At 35.3% G+C, this 25,431-nt stretch overlaps 1 protein-coding gene and 1 long non-coding RNA gene across 2 annotated transcripts; both read left to right on the top strand.

The window, feature by feature from the left end:
* Positions 1-7,256: 7,256 nt before the first annotated feature.
* Positions 7,257-16,115, top strand: LOC107840652 (phosphopantetheine adenylyltransferase; the record flags this gene model as incomplete). Its single annotated transcript, XM_047395867.1, is given in 6 exon segments — positions 7,257-7,440; positions 7,524-7,595; positions 14,680-14,739; positions 15,120-15,214; positions 15,635-15,704; positions 15,814-16,115. Coding segments are annotated over 6 exon segments (525 nt in total). The 3' UTR covers positions 15,931-16,115.
* An 810-nt stretch (positions 16,116-16,925) lies between these two features.
* Positions 16,926-22,546, top strand: LOC107879579. Its single transcript, XR_007044167.1, has 4 exons — positions 16,926-17,209; positions 17,345-17,543; positions 21,153-21,366; positions 21,704-22,546. It is a non-coding gene; the product is annotated as an uncharacterized LOC107879579 (long non-coding RNA).
* The last annotated feature ends 2,885 nt before the right edge of the window (positions 22,547-25,431 follow it).

Raw genomic sequence — 25,431 nt, 5'->3', positions numbered from 1 at the left:
ATGGGGGGATATTAAAACAAAAGATCCTGAAGAACTCTCCTGAACAAAATGCAGATTTTATTCCCCATATCAGACAGGTCTGTGAACCCCTTTACAAAAGGCTCAGGAAAACCCCGGTTCCATGGGGAATAAAATCTGCAACATAATTAAGACTTCCAAGAAATCTTTGGAGCTGCGTTTTATCGGTGATTTCATTAGGGAATTTAGAGGAGAACTCAATGGCTCGACAAATTGGTTTATAACTGCCTTGATGAAGATCATGTCCTAGAAACCGAACAGATGTCTGAAAGAGTTTCATCTTTGTGGCACTCACGACCAGACCATTAAGCTTAACAATTTTAAAGAAAGTGTTTAAATGTTTGAAATGAGAATCAATGTTCTCTGAAAAAATAAGCACATCATCAATATAAACTATTGACATATAAGTATAAGGATTGAAGATGTTGTTCATGATATTTTGAAACTCTGAAGGAGCATTTTTTAGACCGAAAGGCAAAACATTCCATTCATAGTGTCCAAACGGGACATTGAATGCTGTTTTATATTTATCCTTTTCAGCTATTTGAATCTGCCAGAATCCTGACTTCATATCAAATTTACTGTAAAGGTTGGCCTTGAAGGTTCGCTTGAGAAGATCCCTTTTATTAGGAATCGGGTGTCGAATCCATTTTAGAACGGCGTTTAACGGCTTGTAATTTATCACAAGCCTAGGGGTTCCGCGTTCTTTTTCTGCACTATTATTAACATAAAAGGCAGAGCAGCTCCAGGGGGAGTTAGAACGTCGGATAATACCATTTTGCAGAAGATGATCTATCTCTTTCTTACAGATTTCCATCATCTCATGGTTCATTTGGATAGGTCTGGCCTTAGTAGGAATACTTTTTTCATCAAATTCGGGGATGTAAGGAAGTTCAACCAAGTGTTTCTTCCTTTCCCAAAATGCATTAGGGAAGTCAGAACAAATTTCTTTTTCAAAGGTTTTCTGTAGATTGGAAATTTTTGTAATCATTTCAGGAGTTTTTAAAGACTGTTCAATTTTTTGAACGTGAATATCGTGCTTGAGAAAATTGATATGGGAAGAAAGTCGGTTGATTTTAAAAACCGTCTGTTCCTTGATAAGGTTCCCTTCATCTTGTGAGAGGGGCCTTAGTAAGGGGAAGAAAAGTGTTTGATTTAAGAGAGTAGTACGAATTCCATCGTAATCACTCTGGTAAGGTCGAATTTGGTTGACGAAAGGAATGCCCAGAATGATATCTTCCGTGATATCTTCTGTGACGACGAAATCATTAACAAGGCAAATGCCATTGTTACAGATATGAGCTTTAGGGAGTTGATAATGAATAGTCATTTTTTCTCCCGTAGCGGAGTAAAGGCGAGAAGTACTCTTTGTAAGGTACTTCGTAGGCACAAGACCTTTAACGATACAGTTACTATCGGCTCCTGTATCGAAGAGTGCAACTCGGTTGAGGACGAAGTCCTTATTTATAACTATCTTTACGGCTATATGCTCGCTATAAGCCTTAATGGCGGAAACAGTTTTGCCTGAGGTGGAGGGAATTTCGGAGCCGGGAAAAGAACTAGGCTCGGGTTCCTTAAGGTGATCATTTGAGATGATCGGGAAAGTCTTTGGGGACTCTGGGGGAGACATCTTCTCTGGAGGAGAAATATTCTTTAGGACTTGATCTGTGAGAACGTTGAGCTCTACTTGATCAAGTCGGATCTTTAAGTTTTTGATTTCTCCTTTTAGGACGGAGATTTCCCCTTTGAGATCAGCAACAGTGGGTTCTGTAGGTTTATCGAATCGTGACATAACCTGTTTCATGCTGAAAGGCTGGATAATTGGTTTAGTGGGTTTCTCTTCTTGAGAAAGCATCAATCGCTTGAGTTCTAGAAGATATTTACTTCTGACTTCGTCATCTTGGATATGTTCTATAATGTCAAATAGGATTTCTTTAGGATTTCCTGAAATGACATTAACAGTTTTTCTGGTACAAGTGCAAAAGGTGCTATTGCAAGTACATTCCTGTCCAGACTGGGATTGATCAGACTCATAAGCGGCGTTGATGAATTCTTCATCGCTGTAGTCTTCACTAGAAGAGGTGTAGAAGGACTCTGAAGTTTCTGGCGAGTCTTCCATTATAGAAAATAAACTGGCTCTAGTTTCTTCGGAGAGATCTAGCTGGTTTATCTTCTTCTTCTTTTTGGACTTGCAATCTTTTGCGCGGTGGCCAGTTTTGCCACAAGTCCAACAAGTATCCTTATTCTTAGAGGTTTTCCGCTTGGCGGATTTTCTACTAGATTTATAAGGATCTCGTTTGAAAGGTTTCTTACTAGAGGTAGTCTTGGTGCGAGGTTTGGTAACCCTTTTCTTGTGTTTTTTGCCGGGGCTAATGAATCCATAGTCTTGGCAAAAGGTTCCCAGCCCATACTTGGAAGTACTATCGCTCTTAAGTTGTTTCTTAAGCTTGATATCGTTGCATAGGTCTATTCCTACGGTAGTGATGAAACTGATCAGGTCCCCATAGGTTAGGATGTCGTAAGGGATTTTTCCCTCGAATCTATCCTTAAATTTTGTTCGGACCTTTTCTGCAAAGAGGGAAGGGAGACCACTTATGAAGCGTTCCTTCCAAAAATCGTTGTTACAGTCAGGTCGAATCATAACCTTTACTAGGAAGGTATCCTTGTACCAACGAAAATCTGCTAAATCTTTGCAGTTGAGGTTGTTAAGGATCTCTAGGCTCCTGTCTTGGAACAATTTGGGTTCTCCTATAAAATGTCTTGCTATGTGGTATAGGAGAGTGGCGCAAGCATCTTCTTTTGCAACTTGCTCAAGAACTTCTTGGCCATTTTCAGTCTTAACTACAGTTTCAATGGCTGTGGCACCATAGATCAAGTTTTTGACATCATCGGTGAAGTAGTTGTCCCACCAATGTTTTATCATGCCAGTAAAACCAGATACTATCATGGTGGCAGCTTCTTTATCTGTAGCGCCCTTGATTTTGTAAGCGGTAATGGCAACTCCCATTTCATGGAGTTTGTTGTAGATTTGGTGCTCAGCCAAACCATCGACATTCCATTCCGTTATTCCGCGACCATCATGGTTGGAGGTCGAAAGGTAGGGGTTTTCTTCAAACTGAACATCTGGGGGAGAAGGTTTTTTGTAATAGTTTTTCCTGGTAGAAAAACGATCACTGGTAAGTTTAGAAAGAGAGTTTTTATTACTAGACTCAGCTTTCTGTTGGCTAGACTCGGCTTTCTCGGAGATTTTAAATTTGGAAAGCTTGTCGTTGATATGTTCCAAGATTTTCCCTGAAACCTTGAAATCATCACTGAGATTAGGGAACTTCTCTTTTTGAAATTCAGGGATTTTGAAGATGGGATTTGTTATAGGATTGGGATTTGAAGTTCCTTTCTCAGGAGCGGGAGAATTAAAAGGAAGTACCGAATTTTTGGTACCTTCTATTTGTCGGGAGATGGTGTGAAGAACCTGATTGGTATAGTTGTTTTGCTCAACTATCCTGTCAAGATCTCTGTTTATAGGAGTAGAGAGAGGTCGATCATGCTTCTTCTTGAAGGGGGAAGCATTGAGGATTTCGTTGGAATGAGGGATTTTTATTCCCTCGAGAGGAGGGGTAACAGATTCAATTATCTTGTTACCCTGGGTATACCATTTATTAATGATAACCTTAAGAGACTCATTTTGATTTTCCATTCTTCCAGTGAGTTCAAACCATCGGAAGAATTCTATATCACAGCGGAGTCTCTTCATATCAGCCAGCCATAGCCGACCAAACTCCTTTTGTTGCTCCTTAGAATAGGTACTGGTATACCATTTTCTCTTAAGTTGTTAATTATGTCATATCCAATGTCTTTTACATTATTTTTCAATAATATATGAATATTCTCCCTGACTCAATTTATGTGTTACAGATAAAATTTTGACTGTTAATCAATTTTTTTTTTACATATATACTTTTATTTTAAGTTTCTTAATTATTGTGATTTATAATACTTTTTATTTCATTTTCAAATAATATATGTTATTTTATTCTTGGTCTGTCCCATCCCAATTTATATGCACTAATGTAATTTCGATAGCCAATTAATTTTTTAATGTTAACATATCATTCTATGTCTCTTTTATCTTTTTATGAAATATTATCAATTTTTCAATGCTTAGACGATCATAATAATTAATTAGTGGTGATATAGTAAAATCATGGTGAAAGCAATGAAACACACGTCTTAAGTGACTTGTAATTGTTAGAGTGGGTAAAAGTCCCACATTGGTTGGGAAATGGACTAGTGGTTTGCTTATATGGACTTGGGTAATCCTCCCCTCTTGAGCTAGCTTTTGAGGTTGAGTTAGGTCCAAGGTCCATTCTTGACATGGTATCAGAGTAAGGTCCATTCCCATTTTGGGCTCCCGATCCACGCGCCAGTGCTAGTTGGGCCTGGGCGTGAGGGGGTGTTAGAGTGGGTAAAAGTTCCACATTGATTGGGGAATGGACTAGTGGTTTGCTTATATGGACTTGAGTAATCCTCCCCTCTTGAACTAGCTTTTGAGGTTGAGTTAGGCCCAAGATCCATTCTTGACAGTAATAACTAATTAGAAGCGACGTAGTAAAATTATTATGAAAAATACTTGTATAATAATTAATGGTACAGTAAAATTACGATTGAAACAGTTATAAATGTCTATTTTACTTTTTTTTTCTAATTAAATATTATTAATTTCTTAATATGTAAATGACTAATAATATTTAATTATAGATGATAGAGTAAAATTACGATAGAAGCAGTTGAAACAGATGTCATAAATGTCTATTTTAATTTTTTAATTAAATATTATTAATTTTTTAATACATAAATGACTTATAATAATTAAATAGGGGTGGTATAGTAAAATTACAGTTAAAATAGCTGAAGCAGCCATGTCGACCTCCTGCCTGCTTCTGTTTCTTAACTTGCTCTTATATTATAAGAGAATTTCTTGCAAAGTTTAGAAGTATATTTAATCATCTCATGCATAATTTTTTTAACCTTTTTTAGTCTAGTTTTTTTTTTTTAAAATAAAATAAATATATCCTTTTTTTAAAATTGTACTTTCAAAAGTTTTGACATAATAATTCTTTCTCTATATGACATAAATATTTTCCTATACATTCTAACCTGTTTAACAAAATTCGTTAGATTCTATTGTTAGATGAGTTTGATCTTGTTGTTAAGTGATTCTATATGAGGAATCTACTATTAACTATCTGAACTTTCACCTAATTGGTGACGGTTTGATTTCGCATGTTAAATCGTTTGACTTTATTGTTAAGCGAATTCTATATGAGGAATCTACTGTTAGCTACCTCAAAATTATTTTATTGGTGATAGTTAGATTTTGCATGTTGCAATTTTCTACCTATTTCCTTCCCTTATCCCCAAACTTTTTTTTACTTTTTTAAAAATATAAGTGGATCCTATAAGCTCAATTTTCTCAAACTTAAAACTTAGAAGGTCCATAATTGCTTAACCTTATATATCAAGGACAAATATAGACTTACCCTTGAAATTAAGGAACAAAGTTAAAATTCATCAAAACTCATTCTATCTCTTTAAGAATTGAATTTTCCACAAACTAAAACAAAGTGAATCTATATAAAATCCCTTCTCAAATTGTTACAAAGTTCTATTCTTTTTGCATCACATATTCTTGCCAATACAACTTTCAAGAAACAAAGAAAGAAAAAGAGAAGTTTTTGCCAGCGTTGTACGAATCACACTGTATGTTTTTTCTTATTCTTGTACATTTATTCATCTTTTGTGTCTAATCAAACAACCCCTTTTCGTTTTTTTATGAAATTAAAGACATCCTTTTCGTTTCTTGCATTGAATTTGACTATGATGATTTGAGGGAAGTAAAAAGAGGCTCTTTTATTGGGTATTTTTGCTTTTGTACGTAGATTTTTGATTGGTTTATTCGAGCTGAGGTACCTTGGTATGGTAGTGGTAAGGTCGTGTACACATTATCCTTCCTAGATGTCACTTGTGCTATGTTGTTGTTGGTTCATTACTCGTGGCAGAATAATGAAGTGTTTTAATCATCTATTTGTGTCTAATTAGACAACCCCTTTTTGCTTTCTTATGAAATTAAAGACACCCTTTTCGTTTCTTGTATTGAATTTGACTATAATGATTTAGGTGAGTAAATGAGGTTTTTTTATTGGGTACTTTTTGTTTTTGTACGTGGATTTTTTATATGTTTATTTGAGATGAGGTATCTTTAAGGCCGTGTACTCATCATTCTTCCTAGACTCCACTTGTGGTATGTTGTTGTTGGTTCATTACTACTCTTTCTACTAGTATATAAAAGAGCCACTATAGGGACCAAAGGCAAATCTGTCATTTAGCTCAAATGACAAAAGAGAAACATCCGCTCCTTGTCAAGTGTTGAGAATTTTCTTTTCTCCAAATATTCAAGGCCTTCTCTTTAACTTCATCTTTTCATCTGGATGTGCAGTTTTAGGTTAGTTTTTTTTCGCAATATTCGCCTTAATCTACTTTCGAATCTCTTTTAATTTGCCTAATTTCATAACCTAGGTGGTTATTGTTCTTCCTAATCTCTTTTGATTGGAATGCTGGGACTGTTGTTTTAAGATATCGATTTGAGCTAAAGATCATACATTTTCACTATAAGAGCTTGGTTATTTTCCTTAATGTTCAACAGGCTAGACACATGTAGTATATATAATCTAAAATAGAATTCTAGAAATCAAAAGCAATATGTATGTTTTAAAAATATGTTTTCTTCTTAAAAATAAAATCAAAGAAAGTTCTGTAAGAAATTGAAAGGTGACAAATTTTTGTATAGTTAGACCAGAAGTACAGTGGAAATTTAAGATTAATAGTATATGAAAATAGAAGACACCTAAATAGATTGTGGAATATAGGGTCTATATTGTGCCGTTCTGTGAACTGTGAGCTAGGGATAGACAAAGTTCTTTTAGGATATAGAGCAAGGTAGAATGGCATTTATGTGTGCTATCTATCTAGATTCTTATGTATTGCATGTAAAAGCTAATACATGAACATGTTGCATCGACCCAGATTGGTAGCATAGTGACAAATGTTGTCCATTATCATCCACCATAACTTGAAATATTTATAGCATTGCACACTTGCACATGTTTAGACGTAATTGTTTTTTTCTGAGAATAAAATCATTCTTAAACAGCCTATAACTCACAAATAATTTGAAATAGCAGACAAGGTTGCGATCCTTCAAATAAAATAGTCTAGTAGCTGGCATCAAAAGGGAAGACGCAGGTTGGAGGAGTAATGGAAGAAGCAAATCTCAAGTCCGCCTTATCCCTGCGTAATAACTACAGGGCGGTTGTACTTGGTGGTACTTTTGATCGCTTACATGATGGCCACCGCCTTTTTCTTAAGGTCCTTTTTCTTTCGGATTCTAATTTCATTCATCAGAACGGAGAATCTTATCTTACTAATATGTAATGCTTTTCTTTTGTCAGTCTGCTGCAGGATTAGCAAAGAATCGAATTGTGGTTGGTGTTTGTGATGATGCAATGTTGACTAAGAAACAGGTAGGATTGGAATTTTTTTTTTTTTGATAACTGTGGTGTCCACCAAGGCTAGGACACATGAGAAGAATCACCTAGCGTTTTTTTTATTTCTGCTGGGATTTGAACCTCAGTTCACAACCGACTTCATTGACCACTAGACCACACCCTTGGGTGCAGTAGATTTTCATATTTATACTCATTTATATTCATTTTGTTTCTTCATGCTTTGCTATTAAACTGTATTATTGATGAGCTTTTGATACATCCTTTATTGAAAGTGGAATGTTTGAAATTGCAAGTACAACTTCAACATTTGAGCTTACTTAGATTTGAGAAGCAAAATTTGGGGTGAGTTGTAGAGTTGAATAGAAAATGGCATCTTTTATTTAGGATGTGTTTGGTATGATGAAAAATGTATTTTAGGAAAATATAGATTTATTACTTATTTTTCTTGTGTTCGCTGTATAAGCAAAAAATTATTATTCAAAAAACATTTGTATTTACTCTTAAAACAAATACTACGAGGGTGGGGTAAGGTAGGGGTGTTGGGGATGGGGCCGACGGGTAGAGGTGAAAATGAGGTGTGTTTGATGGTGGGGAAGACACAATCAAAATGTAATGCCATTAGTGGAACTTGTATTTACTATTTCCACTAGGGAAGTCATTTACCCATTTGTAAGGAACTTTTTCTAGAAAAAATGGTTTCTAAAAGTTTTGCCCAACCAAAGATAGGAAAATGTAAAAACATTTTCTTCAAAATATTTCATACCGAACACAGCTTTACTCCTTGTTTTTCCTCCTTCTGTGACGATATCATGTGTAGAATCCTTTGAAGAAAATTGTAGAGTGGTCATGCATGTCTTGAAAATTTCACAAATTGATTGTAAATTTTGGACAGAGTATGATGTAAGATATTTGAAAATAGATTACTAGTTATTTGGGAATCTAAATAAGATTGGTGATTCTCCATTTCTAGGATCTTCAACTTGAAAATATGATTTAAAATAGATAAAGAGTATAATTTGCTTATGATTTAAAATTTTTGATTTTCATGGTTAGTGCAATGCATACTATGGATGCACAAAATTTGATGTATACAAGGGAAAGTTCCATGAATAAAGAAAAAGAAGAAGTCATGATGACTTGTGTGTTCTAATAAATTATAATAATACTAAAAATTTGTAGCGAGTTATTGACGTAATCGAGGCACCTTCTTGTATTGACTGATGCAACATATATGCTTTAAGGCCTTCTGCTGCTGCACATGCGTGCCAATTTGAGGCCGAACAACTGCTGCATTTTTAGCCCATCTCTGTTACATTTTGGGCTAACTTATGGCTTTATATTGATGAAAATAGCTTCTGCTATAATTGATGCAAGTGTTGCGCTCAGTAGCAGATTATTCGTTGCATTTTAAAGCTGAATCGTCATGATAATTCCATCCAAATCACTGCTATAAATGACTGCATTTTAGAACAGATTTTGTTTCACTTTATGGCCAATGGCCACTGCATTCTTGAGCCCAAGAGTGTTGTATTTTGAGAAAGATTGAGGAAGAGCGACATATATGTTTATCATGTGTAACTCACTATGCTCATTTTCACATTTGTTCTGCTTTCTTGATGTTTTTTTAATTTCCCACAATAACGCGTGGCACAAATAAGTTGGGCATTACTTTCGGTGTGAATGCTATATGTTTTCGGTTAATCACATTTTGATCTCTTAGTCCATTGTGTTTGTCGAAGATCTACTGCATATCATGCCAAGTTCTCTTTACTTTTGTTTTTCTTTGGAAATTTGTAGTCCTTGAATTATTTTTGTTGTTGTTGGGAAACGTGTAACTAATGGTACTTTTGAAGTAAATACAAAAAGTTGCTACCGGCTGCAGTACCAAGTTATCCTCTTGATACATTCTCCAATTTTGTTAAATGATATTGCTGATAAGTTCGTTATTTACATAGTGGAGCCTTTCACAAGATATATTTTATGGAACATCTCTCTATGCTATCTCATTTTGCTTGTGTTTTTTGGCTTAAGGTTCTAGTTGTATCACTAGATTACCATCACCTTCTTGGCCAATGATTTCTTCCTACCTTATCTTTTATTTATCTAAATAGGATCTGCAAAAAGAATTATGTAAATAGTTTAAATATACCCTTGCAATTGAAATAAAGAAATTTCTAGGGCTTTGAAAGCTAGTTCATAATCATTTCTATGGACATTCAATGAGCCAAGATGTTAAAATCTCGTGGTTTTGAGTTTGAAGTACTTTATTATTATATTTACCGCCTTCCGAAAGAACAAACACGATGTTATCTAATACTTTCAGATGAGTCCAATCCTCTTAGTCTACCTTCCGAAAGAAAAAACACTATGTTATCTAATACTTTCAGATGAGTCCAATCCTCTTAGTCTAACTGTTAGAATATGAGTAGAAATAGAAATAGTATATAAAAATTCTACTTGAAAAAGGATTGTACTATAGTCTATAAATAGGGTCTCGATGTGATTATGTAAAACATACAATTTAATAATATTTTTCTCCATTATTTACATGTTATCAGAGCATGAGTGAGAAACTTCAAAAAAAAAAAAACCTCAGTCACCGTGTGTCAATTTTTGATGATTGATTTGTGTCATTATCTATTTTGTGGGTTGTGTGCAAAATACACCACTACCAAGAGGATCAGAAAGCTCAGGCGATAAAAACTTGACCAAAACCACCGAAAAGTCACTAGCACCGCTCTCCCACGTGCCTGTCGAAATTTCGGCGATATTTGTCACATGCCGACGCGTGAGCCATTCTACAGTTGACTTTTTCGGTTTTTGCTTTTCTGTTGGGGTCGTCCAGCTACTCCAACCTTCAACCAACTTTTGTTTTTTCAATTTCAGCTAAGTTTCACAGATTTCGGTCTCGGTGAATTTTCAGCCATATCAGACATCCAGATTCTTTTTCTTGGTGTTTTCAAGTCAAAATTCCCAAGATGTCTTCAGGATATGATATTTTTGGCTTTAAAAATATTGGAATTAGAAGCTTAATTCCTACGATCACTTTCGAACCATTAATGAGCAGTACAAATTATTTAGCGTGGGCTTCCTTGGTTGAGTTGTGGTGCGAAGGTCAAGGTGTCCAAGATCACTTAAAGATCAAGGTGAGTGTGGTAGATGAAAAGGCAAAATCTAGCATGATTGATGCGAAGCCAAAGAATAATGGGAGAAAGTTGTTGCTCAGTTATGTAGTCTCTTGTGACGATCTATTGATTTCAAGTTGATGCCCTTGTTTCGTCCATTCCAGACATATTATTTAATTTGGGAAAAAGTTCGTGCTTTATACACTAATGACATATCTCGTTTTTATGGTGCGATATCTCGAATGACAAACTTGAAGAAACAAGAATCTGATATGTCTACTTGGGACAAGTACAAACAATTATGGAAGAATTTGATACATTGATGTCCGTCACTATGGATGTGGAAAAGCAACAAGAGCACAGATAAATGTTGTTTCTAGTTCTTACACTTGTTGTACTTTCTACTGATCATGATTGAGTACGTTATTATATTTTAGCTAGCCCTACGGTTCCTACAATTGATGAGTTATTTTCTCGTTTACTTCGTCTTGCCGCACCTCCCAGTCACAAAGTAATTTCATCACCCACTGTTGACTCCTCTATTCTTGCATCTCAAACCATAGAAAAACTAACATATCAGCCTATGAAAAATCAACGAGGAGCTTGTTCTGGAAAATCTCGATCAAAGTGTAGTTATTGTCATAAAATTGGACACACTCAGGATATGTCATATTTTGCGTGATCCACAACCCAGCTATGATCATATTGCTGTAAAGGAATATAATGAGTTCCTTCGGAATCGAGCATGTAAGCAGACATCTCCACAACCTAATCGACCATCCAATAATGCTCATTTTGCCAAGACAGAATATGATGAGTTCCTTTAACATCGAGCACGTAAGTAAACATCTCCACAAGTAGCCTCAATTGCTCAGCTTGATGCTTCTGCTGCTGGTAATTCGTTTGCTTGCGCTTCACAGTCTAGTACTCTTGGATCATGGGTCGTGGACTCGGTGCTTCTGATCATATTTCTGGTAACAATTCACTTCTGTTTGCTAATTTTTATTCACAATCTCTTCCTGGTATTACTTTAGCCAATGGGATCCAAACAAAACCAAAAAGAGTTGGCCAAGCCAAACCCTATCTTCTGTCGCTCGAGACTCTGTTCTATGTCCTTGGTTGTCCTTTTAATCATGCATCGGTTAGTCCTTAGACACGTGCCCTTCATTGTAGTATAACTTTTTTTGGTAGTTCTTTCTAATGCAGGACTGCAGTACTAGACATACGATTGACACAGGACATGAATCACAAGGCCTTTACCATCTTACCTCTTCAAATTCCTTCATAGCATATTTCGTTACAGAACCTTCAGATCTAATTCACATGTTATTTTGTTAGCTTCATTGATGATTTTTCAAGATGTACTTGGGTTCTCTTAATGAAAGATAGTTCCGAGTTATTTTCTATATTTGAAAGTTTTGGTGCTGAAAAACAAAATCAATTTGGTATTTCTATTTAGACTTTTTGTAGTGGTAATGCCTTAAAATACTTATCCTCTCAGTTTCAGGAGTTTATGACTCCTCAAGGAATTATTCACCAGACATCTTGCTCGTAAACCCCTCAGCAGAACAGTATAGTAGAAAAAAGAAACATCTTCTTGAGACTGCTTGCACTCTTCTCATTGAATCTTATGTTTCGCTGCATTTTAGGGTGATGCAGTCCTCACATCTTGCTATCTAATTAATAGAATGCCATAACTTCTATTTAGAAATAGGTTCTCCATTCCATACTGTTTCTACAGTCACATCTCTGCTCTATTCTCGCTTATGTTCGAATCTTCATCGCTACCTTATGTTTGCTGATGTCACATTTTTTGAATCTCGATCTTACTATATTTCTGATCATCCTGATATCTCTGAGTTTTTACCCGTTACTCCAGTCTTACCCGCACAATCCTCGGTTTTACACGTATCTCCAGACTTACTCGTACCATCCTTTGAGGAATCAAAGATTACTTCTACGTCTCCAGCTGCAGTGTCACCAATTCTGACTTAATCATCGTTGTCCGCGTCCACCATTAGTCCCAGATGATTCATGTCATGTGTTGGACCCTGCTCCTACTGCGAATTGTTTCCTCCTAGCCAATCAGTTGCACTTCAAAAAGGTATGCATTCCACTCGTAATGCTAACCCACATTGTACTTTCTTGAGTTACCATCGTTTATCATCAACTCATTATGCTTTTGTATCATCTTTGTCCTTAAGACTATAGGTGAAACCCTTTCTCATTCGGGATGACAACGGACTGATAGATGAGATGTCTGCTTTACATATGAGTGGTACTTGCGTGCTTGTTTCCCTTTCTGAAGGTAAATCTACTGTTGGTTGCCGTTGGGTTTATGCAGTCAAAGTTGGTCCAAATGGTCAGGTTGATTGGCTTAAGGCTCGCCTATACATGGTAATATTTGGGCTTGATTATAGTGACACTTTCTCTCCCGTGGCTAAAATAGCATATGTTTGTCTTTTTGTATCTATTGTTGTCGTTCGTTATTGGCCTCTTTATCAGTTAGATATTAAGAATGCTTTTCTGCATGATGATATTAAGGAAGAAGTCTATATGGAGCAACCACCTAGTTTTGTTGCTCAGGGGGAGTCTAGTAGCCTTGTATGTCGATTGTGCAGGTCTGTCTATGGTGTGAAACAGTCTCCTCGAGCTTTGTTTGGAAAGTTTAGCGCAATAATTCAGCAGTCTGACATGACTCGTAGTGGAGCTGCTCACTCAGTGTTTTAGCGACATTCTCAACCAAATCTGTGTATTTATTTGGTGGTTATGTTGACGATGTCGTTATCACCGGTAATGATCAAGATGGTATCACTAAATTGAAGCAACATCTCTTTCAGCATTTCTAGACTAAAGACCTCGGCATACTAAAATATTTTCTAGGTATTGAGATTGCTCAGTGTAGATCAATTATTGTTATTTCTCAACGTAAGTATGCTTAGACATTTTTTTGGAGATAGGAATGATGGGATGTAGACCCATTGACACCCATATGGATCCAAATATTAAACTTCTGTCAGGACAGGGGGAGTTACGCATTGATCCTGAAAGGTACAGGCGGTTGGTTGGGAAGTTGAATTATCTCACAATGACTAGACCTGACATATCTTTTCCCGTGAGTGTTGTAAGTCATTTTATGACTTTTCCCTGCGATAGTCATTGAGATGCAGTTGTTCGTATTGTGCGATATATAAAGTTGGCTCCACGTAAAGGACTGCTCTTTGAGGATTGAGGTCATGAGCATATCATTGGATACATCGATGTTAATTGGTCATGATCACCCTCTGATAGACGTTCTACATCCGGATATTGTGTTTAGTAGGAGGTAATTTGGTGTCTTGGAAGAGTAAGAAACAGAGTGTGGTTGCTCGATCTAGTGCGGAAGCAGAATATCGAGCAATGGTTGTAGCAACTTGTGAGCTAGTTTGGATCAAACAGTTGCTGAGAGAACTAAAATTTGGAGAAATCGTTAAGACGAAACTTCTGTGTGATAATCAAACAACCTTTCATATCGTATCAAATCTATTGTTTCATGAGAGGACTAAACACATAGAGAGTGATTGTCACTTTATCAGAGAAAAGATACTCTCAGCAGATATTGTTACAAAATTTGTGAAGTCCAGTGATCAACTTGCAAATATCTTCACCAAGTCCCTCACCGGTCCTCGTATTAATTACATTTGTAATAAGCTAGGTACTTATGACTTGTATGCACCAGCTTGAGGGGGAATGTTAGAATATGAGTAGAAATAGGAATAGTATATAAAAATCCTACTTGAAAAAGAATTGTATTATAGTGTCTTTAAATAATAGGGTCTTGATGTAATTATGTAAACACACAATTCAATTATATTTTTCTCCATTATTTCTCACACTATGTTAAAGTTTCAATGATTTACTCCATTTGTGACTTTTTAGGGTCTTCCTTTAATCATTTTTTTTTATGCATGCTCACATATTTGTACTTTTGGCAGTATGCTGATTTGATAGAGCCAATTGAGCTAAGAATGCAGCACGTTGAAGATTACATCAAGGTACTTGAATCTGCATACTTTTTTGTTCATATATTCTTCTATCAACTGGTTTGGCAAGTATATTTTGAAGTCGAATTTCATAGACTGAACCCTCTGTACTGTTCCAGCTGATATGGTGGGTTTGAATGGAATATGTCCATTTTTTTGTGTTTGATGTGAATCTGCCCGGAGCAGCAAATGCTTTTTCTTTCTAAAAGGCTTTGGCATAGGAAAGTACATGCTGTAGCTGATGCTTTGACTGTCAGTAGCTTTTTAGAGTTTGATTCAGAAGCAAATTAGTGCATCGTCAAAACCACATACATCATCCTGCATGCAAAAGGCTTTACCTACTTGTATTCTAATGACGATGACATTTTCCTTGTTGCAAACCATACATCCAGTCTATAAAACCTGAGCTGATAGTGGAAGTAGAACCAATAGTGGATCCCTACGGTCCATCAATCGTCGATGAGAACTTGGAGGCTATTGTTGTCAGGTGCGTGAAAAATTCTTACATCTGCTTCTATCTATTTTGATCTCTTTCTCCCTTTCTCCATTAAGGTTAGATCTCTTATAGCCTGAGCCAGAGGCTACTATGGGTTGCTAGCAGAATTATATTATCTAGGTATCTCATCAACTAGTTCTTTCTACAAATTATGCATTTATGTACTGCTTTTGAATTTCCTCCCAACAATATGACACTTTTAAATTTTAAAATCTTGAATCTTAATAACATTTCTCTGGCAGAATTGTTTTTGTCATAAATACCAAATTTACTAAAGCATAAGTTGACTATGAAAGAAAATTGTAATTTCTCAAAAATATTTAGAGGTATTTTAGTTTTATTTTTTTGAAATGGCAAGTTTATTACCTTAGTGGTAGTTTAATGTTGCTAATTAGACCTTTTGGGTGATAGCAAGGAGACATTGCCTGGTGGACTCTCTGTTAATAGGAAGAGGGCTGAGAAAGGACTTTCGCAGCTAAAGGTCCGACTTCTGCCTCCGAAGAGCAGTGTCTTTGGGCTGTTGTATTCGGCTTTATATCATTTATTTTGTTTTGTCAACTATAAAATTGCATGTCGGCATTGTTGTGCAGATCGAAGTTGTAGATCTAGTTTCTGAAGAATCAAGTGGAGACAAACTGAGTTCTACTGCTTTGAGAAAGCTTGAAGCTGAGAAGCTCAGGGACGATCATCCGAGAAGCCGGAGTTAACTTTTCTTGTCTATACTCATGACTCAAGTTTGTTTTATTTCAATTTGCTTTGTTAGTATTCACAAGGAAATAGTAGCCATCATATATGTGAAATTGTTGTGAAAAATAATCATCTCTTCAGAGTCTACTGGAGTTGTTTTCACATTTACCTGTAAATCTATAAAATATGTTTGTTGATCCATGCATATTCGTCTTCTTTCCCCACTTTTCTTTTTGTTTTTCTCTTATTCCCTTTTCCTTGCTATTTATAAAGTTATCACTGGGAAAGGGGACGGGGATTGAACTATAGTGATTGGATCTTGGTGAGCTTAAGAAGCCAGTTACTGCCTTTAGCATAATGAGTCAGAATTTGGAGTTCACTAGGCTCACTAATCTAGATTAGAGAGTTGTCTAGTAAGGATTAACGTACTCCATACTAAAAATTATATGAAAACAAAAGCAATAAAGTTAATAGTAAAAACACTACAACACACCTACAATGTATATAGGCATCAATAAGTATTTGGTAAACTGTAAGTTTTGGTTGCTGAATGTTACACTGATGAACTTGCTGGAAGCAAGCAACTAGATGTGGCTGATGACCGCATTCAGAATCTAGGGTCTACTTCTCCTGTATCTGGTGCAATATTAGATCAGAAGCTGGCAGATCATAGGGAGTCTTGAAGTCCTGGGAATTTGGGTAATTATCTAGACATTGGGCTGGTTGAAGATAACAGTGCATCATACACTCCCCAGAATCGCATCAGCAGCAAGATGCTTCTAATTTATCAAGTTTCTGGGTGAGTTTAGTTCTCTTTGGTTGATGTTCATGTAGTTTGGTTTGTGCTATGATTTCTAATGTTCTTTTTTAGTTCTTTGATCTTTCCCCTCCTATTTTTGCATTTTTGGAAGGGATTTAAGCAGGCGTACGACCCCTAAACAGGGTATGTGATATACCATGTTTTAGACCTGCAGTAGATGAAGCTCTTCGCAACCAGGGTCGTCAGGAGGTAAAAAAATTTCACACTATTTGGACAATCATTATGCCTTTCTTCTCTTCAGGTGCCAAATTGTGGTCTTGATTCAGATATATCCCATTATTTTGTCGTCACACTGTTGGGTTTTATCTGAGTACATGTATGAATTCATTTGTACTCGAGGTTGACTTTATTATGTGGATATTAGAAATTTTGATGGTTTCTGAAATTCAGGCCTTCACTTCACACGATGCAAATGGCATGCCTGCATTGTCAATTTCGATGGTGCAGCAAGTACAGCAGCACCAACCAATTGCCAAGATGTATGCCCAAGTTCATGTATTCCATTATTCTAATCTTATGCCCTATCCCCATGTTTTCTCTCCTGTCTATGTTCCCCCAATGGCTATGCCTGGCTATTTTAGTAATGCTGCTTACCCTCATCTGCCCAATGGTAGCAACTGCTTGCTGATATGGACTCAAGTATGGAATCCGGCAGTTCAAACCTGTTCCCACTGGCAGTGCTTCTGGGTAAGGGAATTTTACTAGTCCAACTGGCTATGCTATCAACACTCCTGCTGTAATTGGCAGTGCAACAGGTCTGGACGATTCATCTCGGATAAAGTACAAGGATAGTAATCTTTATGTTCCTAACAGGTGAATATCCGGTGTCACTTTTATGATTTAACAGTAGTTTTTCATGTAGTTTGATGTTTATGGAATACAATAGTACCCGTTGCCATACCGTCATTACTTAGCAAAAAAAAAAAAAAAAAGAAATCAATGTTGTTGTAGAGGTGTCCGTGCTATATACTTTATTGGTTAGTTTTTTCTTTAATTTCCCTCCAGCAAGTATTTTATTGTGATTCCACCGACTTCTTTTCCCATCATAAGACCAACCTTTGGAATGTTTGTAATTTCTTAATTGCACTACTGTCTATGTTGTTTGTAGGCTCATTTTGGTCTTCTTAATGCTTGGGGAAGACAAGCAATGTTAATATTTTTCCATGTTTAGTGTATTCATCGTCAAGTAGCCTTATATTACCCTTTTTCATTGTGGGGTTTCTTTATGGGCCTAGGGTTAAATGGGGTGTGGAGCTGGTAGAGGGTTACTTTTGTTAAACATCACACACACAACTCATGAAGGCATAGGTAAGTGGTGGTTAATTGAATTCAGATTCTTGAGTTGTGAGGGCTATATGAATTGTGTTATGATGGGTGTTCGATAATCTGATATCGGGAGTCAATTAGCAACAGTGAGAATACAAAAAAACGGATGTTTAGCTAGCGTTTGACCATAGATTTGAGAGTAGTTTTTGGAAATTTATCAAATGTGGTATTTGATCTCGCTCTTCTCGCTGATAGGATTGTGGTGAGTATTCTGCATGTGTTGGAGTTTATCGGCGTTTCATTTTGCTTTTTGTATTGAATTTGGAGGTTTTTTACCCATGAAATTACTAAGTTTATAGTTTGACCATAGATTTTGAGAGTAGTTTTTCAAAATTTATTAAATGGAATATCTGTTTAGTCATGAAATTTGGTGTTGATTTTTTTGTTTACTAGGTAAAATGCATGTCCAAACACAAATTCATATTCGAAAAAGTACAACTTCAGAAATTCAAATTTATATTTTCAAGTTTAAGTTTCAGAATATATGGACAAACAGGAGCTTAATCCGAAGCAATTGGTGTTTGAATTGGAATAATTCTCATTTCTGTGATTAGATATGTTTATGTTAGTTGGTCAAGGTGAATATAAGTGAAGTTTGAATAGTAGAGATAAAGGTTTTCTGCAAGACTATTATTGTTTGAAATGGAATTATCATTATTTCTGCATGTACAAATGTTCTATCAAGTTGTGTGCACAGTAAGCTTGAACAGTAAAAGCGAATATTTAGCTAGCGTTTGACCTAGTTTTTGAAAATTTGTCTTCAAATGGAGTATTTGTTTAGCCATGATCAGATTTTGAAAATTTGATCTTCAATTTTTTTCAAGTAAAATGCATGTTCAAACACAACTTCGTAAACTCAAATTTTCCTGTTTCAAGTTTCAATTTCAAAATCTATGGCACAACGGGAGCTTAATTCGAAGTAATTGATGTTTGAGTTGGAATAATTCTCATTTCTGAGAATTCTATGCTTATGCTCGTTTCAATAGAATAGGTAATTGTTTTGTGCAGAGCGATTATTTTTTGAAATGGAATTATCCTTGTCTTTATATATATAAATGTCGATGTTTGTTTTGGAGGTTGTATAGAGGGTGTTAAGTGTGGAGTTGGTGTAGTGATTTAGTTTAGGTGTATAGGCGGGGAGCTTGAATAGCACACATAAGGATTCTATTCAGGAACAACTAACATTTGAAATGGAGTAATCCTTGTTTTATTTTGTTCATGTTTGTGCTCATTGAATTTTTAGTTTTGTATTCTTTGTATGCTATGGAACTTTTCAAGTATTTTTGTGTAGGTGCATGCAAAGCTAAAATTTTATGATAATGGAGGTGCACACAACTGTGGTAGACACTTATGGATATCAACAAATAAAGATATAACAGTATAGCACAAGTGACAATTTTTCCTGAGATTAGGATTTGAGATGGAATAATTCGAGTGTCTTCATTCATTTGCGCATAATATAAGTCACTTTTGAATGCATGAAATTTTCTGAAAATGATATTGATGTATTTGAAAGACAGGAAAATAAAGATAGGAAATGGGAGCCATATAAGTTCTTTGAGCGAAACTCTTATTCAATGCCTTATATTAAGTTTAGACTAACAGCTTTCAGGAGCTTGTGGTGAGTTTGGAGTAAAAAGTGAAGATAATGAGGAGAAAGCTAATAGATTGAGAATAGGATTCCATAGAGTAGAGAAAAGCCAAATTAGCTCAAGAGCTTAGCAAGTTGAAAACTAGCTGTAAGTACATAAACGGACAGGGTAATAATGCAATTACACAAGATATGTGAAAGAAGAATATTGCAATTTTATTTCATCGCAGAGGTTAATTTTGATAACAGTGTGTTACAAAAGGCTAGTCAATGTAGAAGCATGATTGTGGTGTTCTTGCTTAATTACCTGCATTTACTTAAACTCAATTTTGGGGAGCCTTGGAGCAACTTGTAAAGTTTCTGCTGTGTGACCATCAGGTCATGGGTTCAAGCTTCGGAAATAATCTCTTGTAGAAATATGTTACCTTTGTCAAAAGAAAAAAAAGCCTCTTGTAGAAATGCAAGGTAAGGCTGCGTACAATTGACCCTTGTGACCGGACCCTTCTCCAGATCCTGCGCATAGCGGGAGGTTTAGTGCACCGGGATACCCAATTTTGGTGATTGTTCTAATTAGGCAATGTTTTCTGGTTGATAGGAGTTTGAAATTGCACTCTGTAGGCAGACACAATTTAAGTATTCTATGTAGTACTAACTTCTGGAAGTACAAAAATGGGTAACCCGCTGCCTTAAGCAAAATTACTATCCTGCACCGTATTCAGGGGTGAGCAATAATATCCCCCATTCTTTTGGACACAGGTTTGAATAGAACAGAGCGATTAATGTTCGAAATGGAGCTATCCTTGTCTCTGTGTATACACATGTATATCCTCATTGGATTTTAGTTTTGCCCGTTGTATAGAGTTGTTAGGTGTGAAATTTATTCTAGTGTGTCGGTAAAGGTGTATATGTAGCGAGCTTGGATAGCAGCACATATAAGGATTTTATCCAGGAACAATTAAAGCTTGAAAGGGGGAGTGATCCTTGTTTTTCATATGCATGTTTCCATTGAATTTTAGTTTTGCATGAGGTTGGAAATGAAATTGTTCGAGTATTTCTGTGTAAGTGTATACAATGTGAGCTTTAATAGTATAGCACATGTGATTTTTTTCTAGAGGGTTAAAATTTGAAATGGAATAATTAGAGTATTTTCACTTACCTGCGCATAATTCACGTCGGTCTGATGTATCAATGAAACTTATATGAAGATGAAAATGGTGTCTTTGATTAATAGGATATAGGATTCATAAGTGCTTTGAGCCTTTAAAGGCTAGGAAAAAAAATTGATTTTTCTGAATATCATCTTTGAATTACTATTGCTGCTCGTGAAAGAGAAGATTAGTCAATGAAATGAATTTCTAAGTGACTTGAGAGTTCTTAGCACAAGCAGACTGAAATTATAGCTTTCACGTGCTGGTCTTTTGCTCCTTGCTATCAACTTTCACTTGTCAACAAGAGGGAAAATATCTTAATAATGAAACTTCATGGCAAATTGTATCATTTTGCAGTTGTACAAGAACTCAGTAGATTAGTATGAAAGTGACTTAACAATGGTGGTGCATTCCCTTATTCTTTCAATGACCGAATCTTGCCGTATTGGCAAGCCCGAAACTTGTAATGCGAGCTGCATCAGATCTTATTTAGTGAAGCTCCTCCAGTCTTGCGGTTATAATGCAGATTTGTGTGCAACCAAGTGGCAGGGTTGTGGAAAGCTTCCTGGAGGTATGCTTTCTTCTGATTCAATTCTTGCATGTTTTCTATCTAGAGGTCCAACTATGTACATTCTTTAGATTAAGTCGGAAAGCCTTTGATAGTACAACGTTAAAAGTCTGAACTTGTGACTGAATCTATCCGTAGCTTGGGACTCAACTTAGTTCTAGTGACAGTGTTGCAGAACTAATGTGTTCATGGCTCTGTATTTATCATAATGTGTTCATGGTGCTTTATCTATCGTAATGCGTTCATGGCACTCTATGTTTTGGTTAAAATATTTAAATTTACACACTGAAGCATCCACCATGTAAATTTGAGAGCTAGAGTTCTGGTTGACATTGTGTAGGTGAACACGAGTACATTGAGGTGATCTCCCATGGAAGTGATGGATGCTCCGAAAGGTATATCATTGATCTTGACTTCCGGAGCCACTTTGAAATTGCAAGAGCTGTCAAATCCTACATGGCGATGTACAGTAACAAAACTTAAGCTGTATCTTCAGGCTATGGTAGAAGCAGCGAAATGTTCACTCAAACAGAATTCAATGCCTCTTCCTCCATGGCGATCCCTTGCCAATTTAGAAGCCAAGTGGGAATCATCCAGTCAAAGAGTAGTCAATGTTCAGGTCCAGAGCAGCGTAAGCCCCTCTAATTCCTGTCATCGGCATTGTACTAAACTGTTGTGGAGGATAAAATCCCGTATTGGATCTGAAATCAACGCCAAAGGATTCTTGGTACACAAGAACTATAGAAAGAGGCAGGGGCTAAAGATCCAATCGTGTCATGCTTCCCCAGTGACTCCATGATCTTGCATTGAACAGAAAACACAATTTTGTTCGACATCAAGTTTTTGAAGGTTTTTGTTTCTCTTTATTTCCGCTTCCTCTTTTCGCATTCAACATATTACAGAAGCTTCAAGATGAGGTTAAAATACAACGGATTTAGTTTATTTGTATCACAATAACACGATTCTGGGAGAATCTTGTTCACGTGCTATCACAATCAAGATTCTGCAGTTTTGGTTATCTACACTAGAGAGTTGCATCTTGTTTTGTTTTAGCATCTTGCTACCATAATATATAATATATCAAATTCTTCCACTGAACTGGGCTCCCAATTTTGTGCCGCCTTGGTCTAATGATCAGATTCAATTCAATTCAATTTGATTTGAATTTTATTTTTTGATTCAATTTTGGCACTTGGCTAATCACCCCCAATAACCCTTTTTTATGAAGAGGGGTAAATTCTGTTCTGTTCGTTTCCAATATGCACGCACCGGCTCTTGAAACTGATGTTTTTATTACTATTATTTTTGGTCTAGTAGTGTCTTGCGCACCACTTGAGACGTTAATTTTGCTATTCATTATTTATGTTTGGTGTCCCATGGAAGAGCTAAAAATACCCAAGATCATGAATACCCTCATTGTTATCGTCTAATTTTAATATTATACTCTCCTTGCAATTAAGAAGATCCAAAATTGTTTCCACTATATATCATCGATCACCACTATTAATTGTCTTCACGAATTACCGTAATCAACAACCACTATTGATCACCATTGTTGATTATTATCACCACTAGTTAGCAATTATTCAATCTAAATTACCCTCACTGTCAATTATCTATTTAAATATACTCTTCTTACAGTTAAAAAGGTCCAAATATGTTCCTCAACTAACAACGAAATTTGCATGGAGTTATTTTGGGCAACGAAAGTTGCATGGGTTATCTTTGGGAATTTTAGTTGCTTAGGAGTGTATCTGTACCTTTTAAATAGCTTGAGGGATTCAAATTATTCTATTTATTGCTGAATGTATGTACAGTAGAACTTCTATAAATTAATATTGCCAGGATCATGTAATATTACTATTATTTTGTACATATCTTATTAATATTATTATTTTTACATGTATTATTATTTTAAGTATTATTAATATTTAAAGAGAGTTTTTGAGAATCAATGAAGGTTATTTTTTATTATATCAAAATTGTTGTATCTTATTAATTTCTATATCATATTTATTTAATTAATGTAAAAAAGAAATTGTGAATATCACTGGATAAAGCAATGTCAAGGACGCACTTATCGCATCTAAAATTCGTTACAATTTTTTGATGCAGTTCGTGAAGACGACATTGAAACTTTTGGATACAACAAGTTAAGAGATAAGCTTTTCAGCTAGATTAAGATTTTAACAAAAAATAAAAATACTGGAATCATATTTCACTAACTTATTGTAGATATTTTTGTAATTCTAAAGAATTGTTAATTTATAATATTAATGGGGCCATATATTTATATAAAGGTCTTCCGAAAATATATTATCCTATTATCTTATCAAAATCAATGATTTTTTTCACTGGTCCATGTTAGGGCCGAAGAAAAATATTATATTAGAGAGCGTATTAATTTACTAAGTATTCCCTTCATTTGTTTTTATTTGCTTCCTTCTTTTTTCGTGAGTTAATTTGATTAAGTTTCAAAGTTAAAATAAACTAGAATTAATTTAATTTTTAAAAATTAATATTTAAATATTAAAAACTATATGAAAAATATTATAAATTATAATTTTTTTTTAATTTGATTAAGAAATAAATTTTAAAATATTGATTATATTTTTTATCATTCGACTCTAACAATAAAAATAATGCAAATAAAAAAGAATGAAGAGTATTAATTTAGAGAGTTTCTACTGTAAGTTGTCCGCCTGGCAATGCGTTAACGTGGATTGTTTGGAGAAAGAAATAGGACAAGGTACAGAGCTAAACAATTTCCAATTGAGAAGTAATGTGTCCCTTATTTGTTTTTTTGTGATGCTCACAAAAAGATGATTGTTGTATAGATAATTGATTGGAGTTTCTCTTTTGATATACAATATATATGACTTCGTTTATGAATGCAAACACTTTTATTTGATGAAAAGTATCTAGTACACAACCTAAAAAGTTAAATAGTATAAATTTGTTATAAATATATTTACATTATAGTAAATGTGTATTAAGATAGATTTAGTTCAGGATTTAAAGTTTCTGTCTTTTAGTGGAAAATTAAGAGTAAATTTTTCTATAAATAGAAGAGTTTTCTTCATTGTAAATTACACATAAAAAATCACAAATATCAATTACTCTCTCTATTCTCTCTTAGTCTTCTTCTTTATTTCTTTCTTGTTTTATAACACAATATCATTACTTCTTTCTTGTTTTATAACACAATATCAGTACGACTGTCGTATCAAATTTGAAGACTAAGTATCAAATTTGAAAATTAAGGTATTATTTTTCTTCCTTTCTTTTTGGCTAACAATCTTACAAAGTGTGAGTTCGTTGTCCTTCAAAGTTCGGGCAAGAACTATATTTCATGGGTGTTGGATGTTGAAATCCACCTAGATGCTATGGGTGGAGTCATAAAGAACGAAAATAGAACATCTAATCAAAATCGTGCTAAGGCTATGGTTTTCTTGCGTCATCATCTTGAAGAAATTTTGAAAATTGAATACCTTACTACTAAGGATCCACTCAAATCGTAGAATAGCCTTAAAAGAAAGGTTTGACCACTTATAGATAATCATCCTCCCGAAAGTACGATATGAATGGATGCATTTGAGGTTTCAATGCTATAAGCCTGTTCATGAGTACAGTTCTGCCATGTTCAGAATTTCTTCTCAATTAAAATTATGTGGAGAGATGGTCAATGACGACGATATGATGGAAAATACGCTCTCCACTTTTTATGCCTCAAATGTGACCTTACAACAACAATATCGAGAATAAGGTTTCAAGAAGTATACTGAACTGAGTTCTCATCTTCTCGTGGCTGAACAAAATAATAATTTGTTGATAAAAAATCACGAGAATCGACCTACTGGATCTGCACTATTTCCTAAGGTGAATGATGTGCTTGCTCACCATGCTAAGCGTGAAAAAGGTCACAGACCTGATCGTGATCGTGCTTGTGGTTGTGATGATAAATAAAGAAATCCTGTTTCGAGTGTTAATCATTCATCAAACAAAAAGATATATGTGTGAATGATTCCAACAGATTTTCCACTCTCTCTCTGCTATGACCTATGAGCA

The sequence above is a fragment of the Capsicum annuum genome, chromosome 8, assembly GCF_002878395.1.
Source record: "Capsicum annuum cultivar UCD-10X-F1 chromosome 8, UCD10Xv1.1, whole genome shotgun sequence".
NCBI lineage: Eukaryota > Viridiplantae > Streptophyta > Magnoliopsida > Solanales > Solanaceae > Capsicum > Capsicum annuum.
Note: the sequence above shows the minus strand (reverse complement) of the source record. Positions and strands in the feature narration are given on the sequence as shown.